The following is a 20,320-nucleotide window of genomic DNA, read 5'->3' on the forward strand; positions in this document are numbered from 1 at the left end:
GTCTCTATTACTGTGCTGCCCAGTGGTAGCAGTGAGTCCCTGTGGCTTAGGCACCTGAAAGAAAGGACTGTTTGGAATGAAGACGCGAGGGAAGTATAAAATAAGCACCATGTAACAGCCACAGTGCAAACCCAGGATGAAAAGCATCCTTGGCGGTTCCTGTGGTGTGATGACACACTGAGATCCATCTGCTCTGTTTACTTGTTGAAGAGAGCGGTTGCATTATCTCTGTTAGCATCAGAGCCACTGGGCACCACAGAGAAGTCAGAGAGGTTGGAAATAGAATTGAGGAAGATTATCTCAGGTGACAGTAGGGCCCTCTTGCTGGCTGGATGCTTTCTGCCAGCCCTGTATTCCAGGAAGAGATCAGAAGGGTCTTTTCTGGGGATACACAGGTGTGTTCCACAAGTAGAGGAATAGCCACAGGAGAAGGCTCCCAGCATGGAACTCATTCAGGTGCTCAGTTTGTGGCTTATCTAGACCGTCTTCTCCTTAACCATGAAAAACAGTTGGTGTTTCCCAACTCTCTGGATGTTCAACAGACTTGACACAGCTTTCTAATTCAGGAGAGTTAATAAGATGACCTGAGGTAACTATAGTATGTGAAGCAGTGTTAAATTCAGGACTGAGGTCAGCATGCTGTCTACACTGCTTACTGATCGTGGTCCCTTGGACACATCACATCTGTAAAATGGGAATAAAATTCTGCTCTCTACTAGAGTTGTTGGCAAGGTTAGATAACAGGATACATGGAACATATGGGTGCTTAGAAAGAATAGCATACAGCAGTCCCTCAGTGGAGATTACCAATTACTCTTGTCTTATTAATTGAAGGAGTAAAAGAGAACTTTAAAAATATATTTTGATTTAACAAAATGGCAGTCTAGGAAATTCCAAGTCCTCACTCTGCCATAGAAACATTCCAAAGACTAGAGCCTGGATAAAGGGACTCTGTAGCAGCTCTGTCTGGGAAACTCAGAAGCCGGCCACCACACCTGGCTCAGAGACTTTTTTTTTTAAGGCAGTGTTTATTTTTACTCTTTGGCAGTCTCATTTATTTATATAATAAAGCTTAGTCCTTACCCACTGCTGTCTCACCACTCTCTTCCCAGGCCTCCCCTTTCTGTTTCCATGTTTTTATATAAGAAATACAGATTTTAAAACAATATCTTAAATGTGTTCAAGGAACTAAAAGAAAATACAGGCAAAGACCTAAAACAAACAAGAAGGTAGGGGTTGAGGCTATTGCCCAGTGGGAGAATGCTTTCCTAGCATGGGCCTCTGCCTCCTGTGGAGCTGCAAAAAAGAAATCCCAGACCAGTGTGGCTGCAACACCTGTAATCTCAGTATTTGAGGGGGACGAGACAGCCCATTACCTACTGAGTGAGACTCTCAAAACAGTGAAAATGTTTTCTCCCCAGCATGATGACAGGTGACACTCAGGCACAGTCCTGTGATCTCCAGGGATAATCTGTGACAAGCTGAAGTCAACACCGGAAGACTCATAGATAGGCACTATCCAAACACTGGAGAAGACTGCATACTGTCTGCCTGCAGAGCAGAATTGTGCGTGATGGCAATCCAAGAGCTGAAAACTGGTGGGAACCAGAATATACACAGGAGCTTTCATAGACTCCTAGCAAGTGCACAGGACACTGACAAGAGCTGCTCAGGGATGTGGCCTGCATTCCCACTCAGAGCCCAAAAGAAGTCAGAGATTCAGCCACCCTCTTGACTTCACCATCATGGAAAGGAAGACTGGAGGGGAAGATCAGTTTCAGAAGAGTAGAGGAGAAGCCTGGGAAGGAAGGCAAGAAATACTAAGAGGGAATTCACAGTCGGGCTAGTCAATTTTCATGACCTGTGTCTACCCTCTTTCTTTCATACCCAGACCAGCCAAGTCCCACTCGCTTGCTCTCTCTCTTTTTTCTTCTTTTCTCCTTTCTCTTTTTACCAGAACACAGTCTGGCTGGATTCACAGGGTCTGTGCATCTTCACTTCCTGAGCTGGGACTGTCATCTGAAAGTGTATTTCACCCCCATTTCAGTCTACCCTTGACTGAAACTCCCTCATCCCATACCTGCCTTTTTGCCCCAGTGGCTCCCCCTTCTGTTTGCCCCTCTACCTTCTCTCATCCCGGTACTGATCACTAGTCTTGTCGTCCTCGTTTTTTTAATTTTTTTCTTTGCATTCATATCCATAATGGCATGTTAGTACATACCTTATAACAGTATCCCTAAGGTGATATCATTTAAATTTATTTTTATTTTATGTGTGTCAGTGTTTTGCCATGGGTGTTGGGTCCCCTGGAACTGGAATTATAGATAGTTGTGATCTGCCTATCATGTGGTTGCTAGGAATTGATTAGTATTTAACATGTGATTATTTGGGAGGGGACTGTTGGTTAGGTTTCTTTCTAATTATTATTATTTATTGTTATTTGTTTAGCTGGTTTTTGTTGTTTGATTTGGGGGTTTTAGATAGGTTTTTTTTTTTGTATAGGGTATTTTTCAGGGCTGATTGGTTTGCAGTTGACTGCTTTCATAGAGACTGCCCTATGTGTTGACTGTTGTTGCGAATAGTATTCTACTAATGGGAAGGAATGTGGATGAAGCCTCATACTTCAAAAATGTTTGCGCTTCCACCACCTAGTCTTTCCTGAAGAAAGGTGACCAAAATAAAATAATAAAAAGTCGACCATTGATTTAACGCCTGCTACAGACTCCAACCCCCAGTTATGAGTGGCATCAAGGCTCCCAAGATGGCTCAGCAAGTAAAAGTGCAAATCTGGTGGCCTGAGTTAGGTCCCTGGCTAAAGGAGAGAACTAAACTAAGTCCTGAAGGTTGTCCTTTGACCAATACACACACACACACACACACACACACACACTAAAATTGTAAAAGAAAAACACAGGTAATATGGCTTCTCTGACGTGTCTCATCTGAAATACACAATTCCTGAATTAAGTCTCCTGGTGACAGTGACTTTACATGAATTTCCAAAAGAATTCAGAAGTATAATGAAAACTTTTCAAGAAACAAGAGGAGTAAATTTAAGGAAAACACAGATGAATGAGATAAAGAAGTCAATGCAGAATAAAAATAGAGTTAATAAAGAACAATATTGAAAAACAAGCTGCCAGGTGGTGTCTTACACTTTTAATCCCAGCACTTGGGGGCAGAGGCAGGCAGATCTCTGAGTTCAAGGTTAGTTTGGTCTACAGAGCAAATTCAGGACAGCCAGGGCTACACAGAGAAACCCTGTCTCGAAAAATCAAAAAGAAAAAAAAGAAAGAAACTGAAATGATACCAGAAAAGAAAACTTTAGTAAACTAGTCAGATGGCAAGCACATTGGAAAGCCTCACTGGTGGAATGGGCCACAAACATGGCAGAACTTTGGGGCTTGAAGATAAGGTAGAAGAATTGGTGCAACATTCAAAACCATCAGTAAGATCTTAAACACATACAAATGGAATGTCAGGGAATCCTAACAGAATGTTCTCAGGCCTGTGAAACTGGAAAGGGTATCCCAGGCCTTGGGAAGAGCTCACTCACCAGGCATTCCTGCAGAGCTGGCCCTGCTGACCATTGTAGAGCGGGAAAGGCAGACTCTTGGCTGTGCTCAGAGTACTTACAAAAGGACAAGACCTTATTTCCTAATAACAATAAAGTAAAAGTTATACTTCTCCAGAAATACACCTGTTTATGTGAACAGTGGTAGTTTTTAGATATCCAGAGAAAACCGGAATGTGACTCCTGATGCCACATGCCCACCAGGCTTTTCCAGCACTGAGCTGCCATTGGACTTGGTGCCAGCAAATCACAAGGTTGTGTTCTGGCTGCTGTAAATGGGCTCATGACATACTTCTTTTGCTTTCAGAAGTAACTGGAGAGGCCCGTCCTTATCATGGGAAGGAGACCTTGGACCTGCGACAGGGGCGGACCAGAGGAGGTGACCCCACACACTTCCACACAGTGAACATGGCTCAGCCTGTCCGCTTCAGCAGTAAGTTGCAGACCTGCCCTAAGGCAATTCCCACTAACATGTTTGTTAGCCCACCTTAAGATTGCAGCCTTGCTCAGTCCTGGCTCTTTGCAGGCCACTGATGAGACAGGTTTACTAAAGCAGCCCTGGATGATGCTGCAGGGGACGTGACTGAGGCTGCATGTGAGAGTGTATAGCTACAACATGGAAGCAGTCTCCCTCTTTGAGTGATTAGATAACCTGTGACATTAAACTTCTCAAGGGCATAGCAAGGCTGGAGAAAAGCAAAGCACAGTTTAAAATGCCCCACCCTAAACAGGCGTACTGGGGTGATGATACCCTCTTGTGTATAAGAACAGCCAGACTTGGGGCAGAAGAACTGGTGTTTAATGTGCTTGCTGTGGGGCATAGGGGTCTGTTTTCTGTGTTAAGTCTTAGCCCACAGCCTCAACATGGGAGGTGACTCAGAGGCACTTTGCAAACTCAGCTTCTGCTTGCAGCCTATACCTACCATCACCAACCAGTCCTAGGGTTTGGCCACCAAGCTACAGTGGCTGCCTGAGCCAACGCAGTCAGTGCAGTGAGGAGCCCTGGAAAGTCAACCACATGGCAGGCTCCCAGCATCCACCCTTGCATGGAGCCATAGTTCTTGGTCTGAGCGAAGATGGGAAATGTATAACCAGGTATTTGAGCTCTTGTAAGAATCTTGAAATAAATGCTGTGTCCTTTATCCTCAGGGAGTATGGTCTATGTATACCAAGCCACACTGGCTCTTCCAGGGGAGGTTCTGTCTCCCTGTGCACTCAACTGTGCCTATCTGAGGCCTGAGCAGTGAGCAGATACTGCTATCCAGCTTGCCATCCTTGTACACAGTATTGTCAACATGTCTCAGCTGTGCTCCAGCTTGCCATTTTCTTCTTGTGGCTCCATTAATAAGTCAGTCACACATACTTTAAACATGAGGATCAAGCTGGTAAGATGGCTCAGCAGTTAAGAGTTCTGTTCAAGGGACGTAGGTCTGATTACCAGCTCCCACATGGTGGCTCACAATCATCTGTAACTCCAGTCCCAAGGGGATCTGACACCCTCTTCTGACCTGTGCAGGCACTGTGGACAGATGGTACACAGCCGCATATAAGGAACCCACACACGTAAAATGAAAATAAAAACACAAGCATAAACCCCCTAATAAGTGTTACTAGCTCGATGGCATGTGGGTACATTTTTAAATAACATCTTTTGACAACTGATGTAGCTAAGCATATAAGAGGTACTCTAGCCAGGTATATTTAGAAGATAGAGTCAGGCAGATCTCTAGGAGTCCAAGGCCAGCCTGGAACAGCATAGTGAAACCCTGTCTCCAAGGGGAAGTAAGTACTTTTAATAGTGATTGTCCTGTAGAGGAACAGAATTGATAGAATGAGTCTAGAGGGGGAGGGAACTTATTAGAATGGCTTGCAGGCTGTGGTCCAGCTAGTCCAGCAATGGCTGTCTACCAGTGGAAGGTCCAAGAATCCAGTAGTTGTTTATTCCATGATGCTGGATGCCTCAGCTCAGTATACCCAAATCATGAAGAAGTAGGCTGTAATGCCAGTGAAGGAATAGACTTGTCAGCAAGAGCTAGAGCAGGCAGGCAGGTAGAGAATGGATTAAAGGTGGATCTTCTCACATCAGATTATTTCAGAAAAAAAGCCCTCAACAGGTATCCCAGCCACTTGGGTTTTAGTTAACTGCGAATGTAGTCAAGTTGACAGGCAAGATTAACATCATGGCACTCCCAATATTTGAACGCTCCAGATCTGTAGAGCACACCATTGATACCATCTTCACTAAGGTATAAGGTGCCAGCACTTCCCATGCCTGAGGGGCACATGAACCATCCAGTAGAAAGAGAAGGTGCTGGAGAGGTCGTGGAGATAGATAGGGCTCTGACTACCGCAGCCTCACCAGCTGCTCGAGTCTCCTGACTCCGGAATTAGATTTAAGAAGCTGTTAGGGGAATACTGATTGGCACCCTACTGAAAATACCTGTGTGAATAGAAAAGAGGAATTGGGCTTGCTGGCAGCAGAGGACAGACCAGCCAATCCTGGTAATTTGCTTACTCCCATTCTGCTTTGTTAACTAGTTACAACAGAGAATGAACTGTGTTAGAGAAATTTTCTCAGCAGCTGTTGTTGACTACTAAGAAGTTGAAGAACCATGGGTGATTAAGAGGACTCTGAATACATGTGTACCATGTTGAATTGTGCTTTTTAGAAAAACTAGAGCGTTTGTAGCCAGTGTGATCTCAGCTGGGAGCTTATCACTATAAGCCACAGTGGAGCTACCAACCTAGACTACTCTGTGGGTAGGAAGATCTATTGGGGATCAAACTGCCAAGGTGCATGCTCTCTCACTCGCTCTCAGGGGAGGCAAAGAGAAGATATGGAGGAAAGGCAAGCAGATTTTCCGAGTGTTGGGATGGGGGATCCTTGAACTGATAAAGGTGTGTGGATTGACTAGATGCCCTTGCCTAGGGTAGTTGACCTATTTGGGAGGATTAAGAGTGGTTCCTGGTAAACACAGACCCACCTCTCGGTCTCTGTTTACCCAGCCAAAGTCTTTCTATTTAGGACATTGTCCCCAGTACTGCTATTTTTGGGGTTCTGCTTTGACCTATTAACCATCTCAAGCTCTAGATCTCCACGGTGATTCCGAGGTGTGTCTGTTGTTGATGCAACACTTGTAATTTCAGTTTCGAAGTCATGATCCTAATTTTGGGGACAATTCCCCTTCCGTTCTTCATGCTTCCTAGGGAAATGCCCGACCGGGTGGCACCATTATGAAGGCACAGCCAGCTGCTACCGGGTCTACCTCAGTGGAGAGAACTACTGGGATGCTGCGCAGACCTGCCAGCGTGTGAATGGCTCTCTTGCTACTTTCTCCACTGACCAGGAGCTGCGCTTTGTCCTGGCCCAGGAATGGGACCAGCCAGAGCGGAGCTTTGGCTGGAAAGACCAGCGCAAGTGAGTCCCAGGGTTCCAAGTCTGTTTGCTTCTGAGCACTCGTTGGCAGCTCCTCCTTGGGGAAGGCAAAGCCCCATCAATAGCAGCACCTAGAGATCCAGAGGCTTAGTTTGGCATCAAGATGAAATTGGGGGCTTTAGAAGGCACAAGGAGTACAGGGCCCACTTCCTGCTTTGTGGGACCATGGACCAGCCCTATTCACTGGTTCCCTCTGTGGATACAGCTGTACTGGGTGATTGTGGCTAGGAAGGATTCAGTTTGAGGTTTTAGGCATGATGAGGATACCAGGTGAGTGGGAATGCCCTCTGATAAGGTGAGCCTGTCAGCTCTGCTGGCTGCTGCTTATGGCCCTGCTCAGTCTTTCCCAGATACCCCAGGCTTCCAAGTGCTTGCACATGTGACCATTGATGGGCTTAGGGGCATTGCCAAGCTTAGCTCAGGCAGTCTGCCCAGAACCTGCCTCCTGAACTCCAGGCCCTGCTCATCTAGAGGAAGCAGAAAAATAGCAGCCAACTTAAAGACTCAGTATGTGTGGGGCTTTCATTTAGGGAACAGAAATGTGCCAAAGTTCTTAGTGTGCCACCTCTAGAAGCCACACCATGTGCCCTATCTGTGTTTAGGGGTGGAAGTTGGAAATGACAGCCAATTTTCTCTTCTAGAAGGAAGGACAAAAGATGGCCAGTGTTCACTGCCAGTCAGTCACCTGCTGCCTTCTAACAATGGCACAGCTGCCATTCTTCCAGCGGAGCATGATGACCTAAGGCAAAGTGGCCCGAGGGCCGTTTCAGGATAAGCTACAATTATATCATGTGTAGCATCCAGAACCACCATGCTGCTTCTTGTCTGCAGCTGCAGTGTCGGATGAACAACCCTTCTTCCCACTAGGAAATGCCTGAAAGGGCACTGGCCTTGCTGGGGAACACCCTTTCTTCTGTGGTGGCCACGTGTGTGCATGTCCCACACTGCTCACAGCAGTGTGAGCTCAGTATGGGCTAGAGTGGCATGGTACTTCAGGTGGTAGCAGATCTGCAGGAGGGCGTTTCTAGGACTGGACCTGGAACTCTAAGGCAGCCTGGGAGGGCACAGAACTCTCAGGTGCTTGTAGCATTCAGTCACTTCCATGTACAGGTGCCTCAGTGTTTGGATGTGACAGTGTGTGTTCACAGTTCTTTGTTTCTGTAGAGTTTACTGTTTTGTGATTTTAACATACTCAAAATTGTGTTTTTATGACATATCCAAGGTCATCCTGGCTTTGAATGTGAAAAATTTCTAGAATTAGCTAAAAAGAACAGGCTTTGCAAGAGTGCCAAATGTAAAACTTTCTGACCTGCGGATTTGTTTAGAAAATGGATTCTTTTCAAACTGAGAGGAAGGAAAACTTTAATGACTTGTGTAAACGGATTTTTCTTTGGGCTGCTAGCTCACAAAAAACTACACAAAGACTTATTATTTATGAAAGCTCAGCCTATATAGTTTAGGCTTGTCCCACCAGCTCTTATAACTTAAATTAACCTATTTCTGTTTGTACTTACCTATTATCATGTGACTTTTACCTCTCCTCCCTCTGGCAATTCCTCCTCTCTTCTTCCCAGAGCTCTCTGTCCTCAGAGTCCCACCTATACCTCCTGCCTACCTATTGGCTGCTTAGCTTTTTATTGAACCAATCACAGTGTCACATCTTCACACTGTGTAAAGGAATATTCCACAACAAATTCATTTTAGAATTTTACTTTTTTAGAGGTCAGTATAACCATGAAAACACATATACAGGACTAAAGGTATAAGTCAGTGGCAGAGAATTTCCCCAGCACACATGAAACACCGGGTCCAGCTACTTAGGTGGCTGGGCCATTCGGGTCAAAGTTCAATACTAGTCTATCCAAGAATAAAGAAATAGTTAATGATGCAGGAATAGAGTGCTTGAGCTCTTGGGGAAGAGAGAGGGAGAGAGGGAGAGGGAGAGAGAGGGGGGGGAAGGGAAAGGGAGAGAGAGGAGAGGGAGAGATCCTCAGTTCTACTAAATACATATGTATGTACATAGGTAATCATCAATGGCTTTTTTACCCCTGTACTGAGGTTTCTCTTTTTGTCCTCTGCAGGCTGTGGGTTGGTTATCAGTATGTCATCACTGGGCGGAACCATTCCTTAGAAGGTCACTGGGAAGTAGCATTCAAAGGTAAGTATTCTTGTTTGTTAAGTGTGAAATGGAACCATCCTCAGAAGATATTGCTGGAGTTTGAGTTTCTCTTCCTGCTTCTTTCCACCCAGTGGTTTCTTGATTCACACAGGGGACAAGGCACATGGAAATGGGGAGTGGTTGCAGAGAGGGCACTGTGGGTCAGCATACTGCCTACCAGTCAGGCCCTGTGTGTTTCTAGGACCTCCTCTGGAGCTGTTGCAGCCTTTAGCTCTTGGCAGTCTCCAGCCCCACTGTTGATGCCCAATTGACATCAGGACCACCTTGAGGACATGTCTATCCTCACCTTTATTCTCCTCCACAGGCTCCTCGGAAGTGTTTCTGCCTCCAGATCCTATCTTTGCCTCCGCTATGTCTGAGAGTGACACTGTGTTCTGCGCCCAGCTCCAATGCTTCCACTTTCCCACGCTGAGGCACCATGACCTCCATAGCTGGCATGCTGAGAGCTGCTCTGAGAAGTCTTCATTTCTGTGTAAAAGAAGTGAGTCCCGACAGTCAGCCTCCAGTGGGCTCTGACCTCGTGGTGCTCTGAAGGGACTCCGCCCAGCTGGCCTCTAGTTCTGTGGCCTGGGAAGCCATATGTGTTCTTGACCCCCTGACCACAGTTCCTGCTTTGCTGGCTTAGTGTTCTTCAGAGATTGGGTGAGAGCAACGGTCTCAGGATTTGCCAGTCCTCTGGCAGTTCTGCAGCATCGAGGGCCTTGGTAACTTTTCAGCTGCATATTCTCTTGGCTCTGTCTGACCTGCGTGAGTTCTCTTCCCTAGTGTACGGGATCAGGAGTCTCCGCAGCCCTCTGACAGTGCATCTACTCAAATGTTACGTCATTTGTTGTCTAGACACATCCAACAGAAGTGGGACTCTCCCTCCTCCCACCCCAAGCTGGTCCTCTGGGAAGGGGCAAGGAGGAAGAATGGTCTTGATGACTGCTGAGTGGTTCAAGGGTGGTGTGTGCTCAGCTCTGGCCTTGTGAACTAGCCCTTTCTCCTTTGGTGATGTATTGGCACTCAATCCTCCTGCTTTGTCACAGGCCAGGTCGACAGGTGTCTGGGCCTGTTCTGACCCTTGCTGCTGTCTGTCAGTTTGTGTCAGCACCATGCTGCCAGGGGACAAGGGGTTAGGCTGAACCTCAACATCTGGGATGTGTTTCTCTCTCTCTCTCTCTCTCTCTCTCTCTCTCTCTCTCTCTCTCTCTCTCTCTCTCTCTCTCTCTCTCGCTATTGTTCTTCTAGGACTTTTTCTCTTCTACACAAATTTTAGAGCTTTTTATTTTTCTTATTTTTTTTTTATTTTTTTTTTTTGGAATCCTCTTAGGTATCTCTGTGGACAGTTTTGTAACTTTGAAACCTTCCACCTAGATTTCTTGAGCTCTTCTTGCTGGGGTCTCCAGTATAATGTTGATTAGGAATACCAATCATGTGTTTAATATGTCAGCATCAAGCTTAATGCTTTCTACAGAATTTTAAAATGTATCCTTGGGAGTGGTTTCCTACTTTCTCAAGAACATTCATGGCACAAAAAATACTGAGTTTTACTAGAGGATTTTTTTCCTGATTTTCAGAGTTTTCTTCTTTAATCTTACCACTTTGTTCATTTTTTGTTAGACCTTTATTTTGATCTAGGTTACTGTGTTGCCCATGCTGATTTTGAACACCTGGCACAAGTAACTGTCTTCAGCCTCCTGAGTAGCAGGGACCTCAGGCACTCGCCATCATATTTGATGTTTAGCCACCCCTGTAGGCTTGAGTATCTTACAGTGCTGAATTTCATCTGCTAATACTTGGATTCACATTTAAAAAAGAAAAAAACTCATAAGAAAAAAAATAAGAAAAAAAAACTCATAAGAAGTGATCCTGGCTGGTCAATTCCTTTTATGTACTCTCCTTGGGTCAGATGTCTGTTTTTTAAATGTAATTCAATCTTAACTATTGTTGCAACTTTTTTTTCATAATTCAGGTATCATAAAATGCAAAGAAAATTAACTTTCCACAATATGTCAGTTGTTGGCACTAAAAAATATCCCCAAGGCCCGTGAGATTGAGCCTGACACTGAGGTCAGTGTCCAGGACCCAGCTGGTGTGAAGAGAGAACCTCCTGCAAGTTGACTTTTGACTGGCACACATGCACCATGGCACCTACACACCCACCACACACATACACAAGCAAATAAGTGTAATTTGAAATTTTATAAGTTATTCAGATACAAATGACAGAGACTCAGTTTTCAAAATGAAAAGTACTCAACATATTAAAAGTTAACAGTAACTTATATAGAACATATAAAAAAGTGACATTCTGCTGGGCCTGGTGGCACACACCCATTAATCTCAGTACTGTGAAGGCAGAGGGAGGTGAATCTCTTGAGTTCTAGGTTCTAGGCCAACCAGAGTTACATTGTGAGACGAATGACAGATAGATAGATGATAGATAGATAGATAGATAGATAGATAGATAGATAGATAGATAGATAGGCATTTTGCCTTCATTAGAAAGGTGTTAGGTTTTGATTATACTAATTTTGGCAAAGAAATTGTTTTAATAAGAAATGCCATTATAGTGGTAGTCTAAAAGTGCTAGTCCAAAGCAAGAAACAGTGCAAGGAATCAAGACACATCCAGGAGGTGAGCTTCTTAGCTCCTAAAGCACTTGCAAAATATATCCTTGGGCTTGGGAAAGGGGGTGGGCAGCTAGGGAGAGGAGGGGCAACTGGAGATGACTGAGATGGAGAGTATTCATTGGCCAGGTGTGTCTGTTAATTCCTTTCATTGGCCACTTTTTATTCCTCTACTACAGTTTGTCTTTGCCTTTTTTCCCATCAAAATATGAAAAGTATGGAAGTTAGTTTTATGACATGGCGCCAAACGCTAGGTTGTGATAACATGCTAGGTCCAGATTCATTACAGACCCTTCATGGTGTGACATAGTTGATACAACCCAAGTGTGGAAGCCTGCATCAGTCCTCCAAGCAGATTGCACTGTGTGACAATTTGAACATCAGTCATTTGTAGGCTGTTGCTACTCAGTTCCTCAACCTCTGCTTTGCATCTGTAGGTCCATTCAAATCCCTAAGGAGGCAATGTTAAAGTCCCTGAGCATCTTATAGAGGGGACATCTGACCCCAGCCAGCAGTAATGAGTTATTTTACACAATCACCAACATAGGTTGTGTAAAATCAAACTCAGGATGAAAAAAGATCCACAGGGCTGAAGACATGGCTCAGTGGTTAAAAACTATGTACGATTAATTCACAGTAGCCATATTGGGCAACTCACAGCTACCTGTAGCTCCAACTCCAGGGAACCTAATGCCCTCTTCTGATCTCCATGGGCACCCACACATACAAGAACATACCTACACACATTATTAAATTATTTATTAATTATTAAATTAATTATTAAAGATACTTTTTTAAATGTTTCATGTCCTAAGAATCTCTTTCAACAAATGTCTATGGAAAGACTCTTTTTATTATTTTTAAACATACATGTGCACACATGTGGAGATCAGGATTGAGCTAGTTATTTTCTTCCACCATGTAGTTTCTAGAGATTGAACATGGGTCATCAGACTGGAAGACAGATGCCTTTCCCAAAATTTTCTTTCTTTTTTCTCTTCCTTTTTATTTTTCTAAATAAGGTTGACTCGCGTGTACTGTCTAATTCAGTCTGAACCACCTGCATCATACCGGTTAAATTCTTCCATCAGGTCTGGGCTGAAGCACTTTCTGACTGCCTTAGTGATTGACATGAACTTTTCTACAGGGCTCCTACTTCTCCATCTCTCAGTAGTTGTTGAATAAAATATGTAATCTTGTCCTATGATTAGAATGTGCTTTCAACACAGCTGCCAATTGCACACCCTTTCAGCTCTGGGATGATGTGGATGGCTCCTTCCCCACTTTAGTACAGTTCACACCAAAGTCCATTCTCCTACTTGTCTCCAGTTCTAGAATGCAGCTGAAATAAGAACATCCTGCATACGCTTGGAACATTAAGGGACTTAGCTGTTAGTTCAGCAGTATTTCCTTTTTCCTGGAGTTATCAGAGGAGATATAGCAAAAACAAAGAAATGGTCTTCAGGTTCTGCCCCTGAATATTGAAGGAGCACATAACCCTTTCCATCAAACTGAAATCTTGCTGTAACATGCATGGCAGGACAGTTACTGCGTATGTAGGTTATTTAAATCGTTTCGGTACCTTTGTTTGAGTTTTGATCATCTACTTTTGCTGTGTCCTCAGCGGCAGCACAGAAGAGACAGTGAATTGTGGCTATTTCTAGCTCTCCCTGGTGTTGTGTATCCTGTGCCTGCTGCCACCATCTGCTGTGCTGGTTGAGGCCAAAGCTTAAGAGCTCTCTGACCATCTATAGCCAGGCCACCCTCTGGGATAGGAGAGCCGGGAAGCTGAAGCAACAGCAAGAGAGCAGCAGGTTGGGCCAGCAGCTACCACTTCCACTGCCCAGGCAGGCAGACTGGCCCACTTTTATGTTAGCATTTATATTTATTTTATATATATATATATATATATATACACACACACACACACACACACACACACACATATATATATATATATATATATATATATATATAACACATAAAGTACATTGGGAAGCAGTCATATTGAAGATTACATTGTCTTTGAGTGTTTGATAGACAAGACAAAGGACCATCTACTGGGAGGGGAAAACAGGAGTAACCTTGGGTAACTTATTAGATATAATTTCACACTTAGGAAAAATTGCAAGGATGGTGTAATGTGCTTCCTCATTCCCTTTATAAGACATGCTATATAGTGTATTTACTAAGAACAAATGCATACTCTTGCATAAACAGTACATTTTTCAACTTCAGGATATTTCATTTGACAGTAATACCATACCATCATTACCAGTCCATTGTTCCAGTTTTGTTAATGGTTCCAATAATGTCCTTTTATAGCTAATTTTCTTCAGTCTGGAATCCAGTCCAGAATCACATTGTATCTGATTCCCATATCTCGTGGTCTCTTTCTGTTCTCAAGTTTGAATCAGTTCTTCTTGTTATGTCAAGCATACTTAAGATCCTGTTGAGGGACTGTTTGCTTTACTCTTTTGTCTGTGCCTTGCATTTCTAGGATTCCTGCGTGGTCTTTCCATTTCTTGCCTAACTTTTCCATCTGTGGTGGTTTGAATAAGAACAGCCCCATAGGCTCATATATTTGAATGCTTAGTCACCAGGGAGTGGAACTGTTTGAAAGGATTAGAAGAATTAGGAGGTGTGGCCTTATTGGAGGAAGTGTGTCTTTAGACCGGCTCTCTGTCTGTGTCTCACTTTGTCTCTCTCTCAGTCTCTCTGTCTGTGGATCAGGATGTAGCTCTCAGCTATTACTCCACCTCATTTGTGCCAACATAGTCTCTGCCATAATGATAATGGGCTACCCTCTGGAACACCCCTCCCCCAGTTCTTCAATGCTTTTTTTCATAAGGGCCGCCTTGGTCATAGTGTCTCTTCCCAGATAGATCAGTGAGTAAGGCACCCTCTGATCTTGTTGTTAGAACCTTTACTGTGTGGGCATTGTTGACATTTGTGGTTCTTTCATCTGTGTCACATCTGGTCTGCTGATCTTCAGCTTGAGAACATGGTGTTATTTTATTTTTCATTTAAAAGGAACACTGTCATGTATGACAGTAGCCATAGGTGCTTACTGCTTGGTCTGTTATACAGGGGATCCTTCGTCTTAGCATGCCACAGTCTTCCTATTCTAACTATCTGTTCCATCCTCCATATTTGGTCTCCCCTTTGAGCTGCCTCAGAGACTACCTGAATGAATTTCCCAATGACAATCAACAGTGCTGGTGACAGGGCTGGTGTTCTGATTCTGCATCAGCCCTCAGGGCCCTGAGTCCCTAGCAAGTGACTTTTACCAGTGCTTGTCAACTGTGCAGTAGGTTAGCTCCAGCACTGCATCTTGGGGTGCTTAGAAGGTTCCAAGAACAGGATTCTGTGGCTGGTGAGGGGCAGACTACTTAGCTAGGTGGGTGGGGAGCATGTTGGCCTTTTTTTTTTTTTTTTTTTTTTTTTTTTGCCTGATTTGGAAGTACAGGTAGAATGTATAGTTGACTGTGTTAGTCAGGGTTCTCTAAACAAACAGACCTGGTAGAATTGACACATCTGAAAGGACATTTATTAGACTGGATTACAGGATACTGTCTGAATAGTTCAACACTGGAAAGGCCAAGAATCCACAAGGCTGGGTAACTCAGCAGTCCCGTGGTGATACTGGAGTCCTGGAGGGTTCCTGGAGAGCTGCTGGTCATCAGTCTGTTGGAACCCTGGAGTAGGTTCAAATCCTGGTAAAGGAATACCTCAGCAGCTTACCTGAGAGAGTAAGGATAAACAGGCAAAGCGTTTCCTTCTTCCATGTCTTTTTATGTGGGCTGCCACCAGAATATGTGGCCCAGATTTAGGGTGGGTCTTTCTTTTTCGGGTAATTAATACAGTCAAGTTGGCAAACAAAATTGGCAATCACATTGACAATCATTGACCAGTTCCCAACTGCCCTGGCTGGTTACTGCAGAAGTAGCTGAGCCAATGGCCTGTGTTGATGCATAACCGTTTTGGGATACTTAATGGCATCCTGTGTTCTCTAAAGGTTCTGTTTCTTTTTCCTTGTTCTTTTCTCACTGCCGTAGCACAGAATGTTCTCTGTCTTTCTTCCCCTGGACATTGGTGGCCATGTGCGTGGTCCCAGCCCTAACTAAGGAGAGCTGTAAGATTTCTAAAGTCTCTTTCTAGATAACCACGTGCCACTTGGAGAGTAGAACAAGCTTTCTTTTCTGGGTTCCTTGCCTCATAGCCATCTCCTCCCCATATCACATCTGCTTACTAGCTTAAGAGACTAGTTGTAGCTCTTTTCCCTACTCAAGCCTTCTGGGTCATTTCTGTGCAGCTTTCTACCTATGTCTCAGTTTCAGGGGATCATCTTGCAGCACCTAGAGGCTCGTTAATACACATTCCAGTTTTTAAAGAGTTAATATCTATAACATCTGCATTTTAGCATTTAGAAAAATCTCATAAATGAAGTAGGTGCCTTAAAAGCAAATACTTCTTCAGGGACCTTTGCCCTATTTGTCATGGCCAGCTGTGCTTTGTCCAGCTGGTGTGTGGTGACTGCTTCAGATCCATAGCATGCCATACAGGGAGGACTTGCAGAAAAGTCCTGACCAGCTCCTCAGTAGCCCTGTTTTCTCCAAAGGGGTAGGGTAATGGTGGGGAATCTGGGCTCAGTGCTGCTGAAAACACATACATTCGTGCATATGTGCCCTTTGCAGGTCAGACATGTGTTGATATCAAAGACAATGTGGTGGATGAAGGGTTCTACTTCACTCCCAAGGGAGATGACCCATGTTTGAGCTGTACCTGCCATCGAGGGGAGCCTGAGATGTGCGTTGCTGCCCTGTGTGAGCGGCCCCAGGGATGTCAGCAGTACCGCAAGGACCCTAAGGAATGCTGCAAGTTCATGTGTCTGGACCCAGGTGAGACAGACACCCATGGCCAAAAACAGTGACAAGTATTCTCAAGAGCTGTTGTACATGACACAATGTTGGTGACAACATGTGCTTATATAGCTGGCTCAGGGCCTCAATAGGCATCTGCAAAAGCCCATTCATTAGTCTCTCCCCAACCCACATTGCCTATTTCTCACTCTAAGGTAGTGTTTACAAATCAACTTGCTAGCTTCAGACTTGTCTTTCACTTCTTAAGAATAAGACCTAAACTTGAAATTTACACATGCTTTTGAATTCTTCCTCCTTGTATTATAGTGGGATGTAGAAGGTAGTGAAATAAATAGTCTTTGCTTATAATCGGCACTGTTTTAAGGATAATGCCCTTAATGTTAGGATAAAACTTCACCACTGGGTGGCACTCTACGGTACACACTCTAGTAAAGTTTCAGAGTAGCTGTGCTCCTTTCACTTGGGACAGAAGAACATACATGGGACTTGGATGTTCTTGGTGATAGAGCACTTACTAACATGTGCAACCCTGGGTCCTATATCTACTCCTGGGGGAGAATTCAACAGATGTGAGCCCTGCTCAGGCACATCAGTACCCAGAGACACCCTGCATGGCGTTTTTCTCTGCTGTATATCTGAGCCACTGACATCTCAGCATGAACTGGAGCCTCAAGAGGAGCAGGAACTAAAAACATGAATTTCTTTTCTTGGGTGTCACAGTGTGAAAGTGATGTGGGTAGGCTCTGCAGAAAGCAGCTTGGGCAGGCATGAAGATTGTGTCCTCATTCTCCAGGAGCTTTGTGGGAGGGAGGCTAGCACTGGAGTATGAGGCCACAACTGTCAATACTGTTCCCTGAGCAGAGTGCCATCATCGTCCTTCCATAAGGGTTGCTAAGTAGGAGAGTGGAGCTGTCCTAGAGGCTACGACTGAGGCTGGACAAGCAAGGCATTCTGCACATGTACCATCAGACATGCAGAGACTGTGAAATCCACCAAGGAAATTTGGGATCAGGGAGATTGACACATGGACCTCTTCCTTCCCACAGAATAGACAAGTTTTCTCATTGTATAGATGCATCCATCTAGGGTAATGGAAATACAAAAGCCAATTGGGTATTTGTAAAGTGCCCCTAGCCACACTGCTTATAATCTTCCAGCTTAGATGTTATTTATGGGAGTCAAACTTAGAACTTTGACCAACTACATCATCTGAGTTTGTGGTTCCACTTGTTAGGAATCAGCCTTTGCCTCTCTATTTCGGCTCTATAGAAATGACCAGATTATATAGGGTGGCCCACCTGTGATATAGTTTGCCTATTAAGTCTAACCAGCCATTGGGGACTTCTCAGCAGAGCAGGCAGGCCCCGAGCTTCTGCAGGCCACTTTCCTACACAGCTGAAGGAGCTTGACCAGGACTTGCTCTGCTGTGCTGTTTCCACAGGACCCTGCCTTTCCCATAGAGGCCTTTGCTAGGGATTACTCAGTTACACCAAGGACCAACCCTGCTGTACAAGTAGAGACAACAGGAAGAGTCTCAGCGATGGCCTTCAGTAATGCCAAGGTGACACTCTGTTCAACGTTTATTCAAGGCCAGAGGCATTGCCGGGAGAAGGGGGAACAATAGGCATTTGGAGCAAGAGAGGAAACATGAGAACATCACTCTTTGAAAATGGTATAATTACAAAGAAAGGAGGATCTACAGGAAAGTTACTAAACTACTAAGTTTAGCAAGGTCTTCAGATGGAAGGTCAGTCTGCAGAAATGCATTGTATTTATGTGTACTGTCTGTAACAGTTAAACACTGAACATTAAAGTACCACTTAAGCTGGGCGGTGGTGGCGCACGCCTTTAATCCCAAAGGCAGAGGCAGGTGGATCTCTGAGTTCGAGGCCAGCCTGGTCTACAAGAGCTAGTTCCAGGACAGGCTCTAGAAACTACAGGGAACCCTGTCTCGAAAAACCAAAAAAAAAAAAAAAAAAAAAAAAAAGTACCACTTAAAATAGCACCCCAAAATAGGAAACATCTAACTGTAAACGTTGCACATTGTACATGCTGCCAGCATAAAAACACTGAGGTAAGAACGAAATCAAAGGCCTAAATAAAAAGAAAGATGCCGTGTTCATGGGTTAGAAGGCTCGGTGTCACTAGTAGGTTAATTTTCCCCAAATTTACTGTAGATGCCGGTGCTTACAAAACAGAAATCCAGCTAATGTATTTCTAATTTGACTTACTTGGACTGGTAGAAGAGCTAGAATAGCCCAGAAAGTCTTTACAGAGTAAGAGTGTATGACACCCAGTTCACAGCTTAGACTGTAACTGCAGCAGGGTTACTAATGAGAACAGTGGGGTATAGATTAAAACTAAGAAATGGAAATTAAAATTGATGAAACATTCGACAAGCAAGGAAGAGTAATTGGACAGAGAGAGCACAATCTTTGAACAAATGCATGGGGGCAGCCAGCTATCCATAAAGACCACATCTGCTACCGCGGTAAGTAGTCAAGAATTTTATAAACCAGACTAAAGAATGTTAAACTGACATTTATTTATGAAAATAAGAGGCCGGGTGGTGGTGGCGCATGTCTTTAATCCCAGCACTCAGGAGGCAGAGGCAGGCAGATCTCTGAATTCGAGGCCAGCCAGGTCTACAAGAGCTAATTCCAGGATAGCTAGTGCTATTACACAGAGAAACCCTGTCTCAAAAAAAACAAAACAAAAAAACAAACAAACAAACCGGAAGAATGAGGGGATCTATGCCATGGGATTATTGGGACAGGCAAAGATTTAAATACAAGCATGATCTTTAAAAACATTGGTTAAGTTATATTTAATAAAACTTTCAAGTTCTTCCTTAAAAAACAGAAATGAAAAGACAAACAGGCTACTTACAAAGAAAGACTATTTTCTAAAACATAAGTCAAAAAAATATAAAGAACTCTGAGGCCTGGGAACATAACAGTTCATACCGTGTTTGCCTAGCTTGCATGAGTCCTTGGGTTTGAGCCCCACCCAGCATTGCAAAATAGAGCATGGGAGCACAGGCCTAGAGACAGGAGGATCAGAAGCTCAGGGCCATCCTTGGCTACAGAACAAGTTTGAGGCCAGTTTGGTATATATGAGATTTTTGTCTCAAAAGACAGACAAACCTTCTAAAAGCTCAATAATAAGAAAATATAGCTGTATTAAAAATCATTTAAATTATACTTTGCCAAAGAAGATATATAATCACACTGTGAAGAACCTGGGGGAAATGTTGACTATCACTCATACAGGAAAGTTATCTTCATGGACCAGAAGAGAGTTAAGCTTGAGAGCACACAGACTAGCATGGAGTGGTTAGAATACCTTGTGTGTTCCCAGGACCTTCACTACCATGTGATCCCAGAACAGCCCTCTGCTCTGTACCTCCTGTAGGTGGCTTGGTCCTAGATGTGTCTTCCTGGTCCCCATGGTAGAGGGGCAGTCCTTGAACATAGTTTTAGAACTAATTAGGAATTAGTCATTTGAATGAAGTTTCTTCTTAGGCACTCACCTGGGAACTCAGTGCTCGCCCCCAGGGGACAGACCTGTCACAATCCCACAGACAGGGATCCCAGAGGGTCATCAGAGGCATCCAAACCAGCAGCTAGTTTACTG

At 44.2% G+C, this 20,320-nt stretch overlaps 1 protein-coding gene across 3 annotated transcripts in view; it reads left to right on the forward strand.

Annotated features, from left to right (window-relative positions):
* Dgcr2 (DiGeorge syndrome critical region gene 2) overlaps positions 1–20,320 on the forward strand; it is a 60,426-nt gene that overhangs the window by 30,355 nt on the left and 9,751 nt on the right. For 2 of the 3 annotated variants that reach the window (XM_038345185.2, XM_038345187.2), the window contains exons 3-7: positions 3,882–4,007; positions 6,773–6,992; positions 9,092–9,168; positions 9,494–9,670; positions 16,499–16,702. In XM_038345185.2, coding sequence (XP_038201113.1) covers positions 3,882–4,007; positions 6,773–6,992; positions 9,092–9,168; positions 9,494–9,670; positions 16,499–16,702 — 804 coding nt within the window. The remainder of the gene's footprint in view (positions 1–3,881; positions 4,008–6,772; positions 6,993–9,091; positions 9,169–9,493; positions 9,671–16,498; positions 16,703–20,320) is intronic. The other variant, XM_038345186.2, reaches the window with a different exon arrangement.

This window comes from Arvicola amphibius, chromosome 10 (genome assembly GCF_903992535.2).
Source record: "Arvicola amphibius chromosome 10, mArvAmp1.2, whole genome shotgun sequence".
Classification (NCBI taxonomy): Eukaryota; Metazoa; Chordata; class Mammalia; order Rodentia; family Cricetidae; genus Arvicola; species Arvicola amphibius.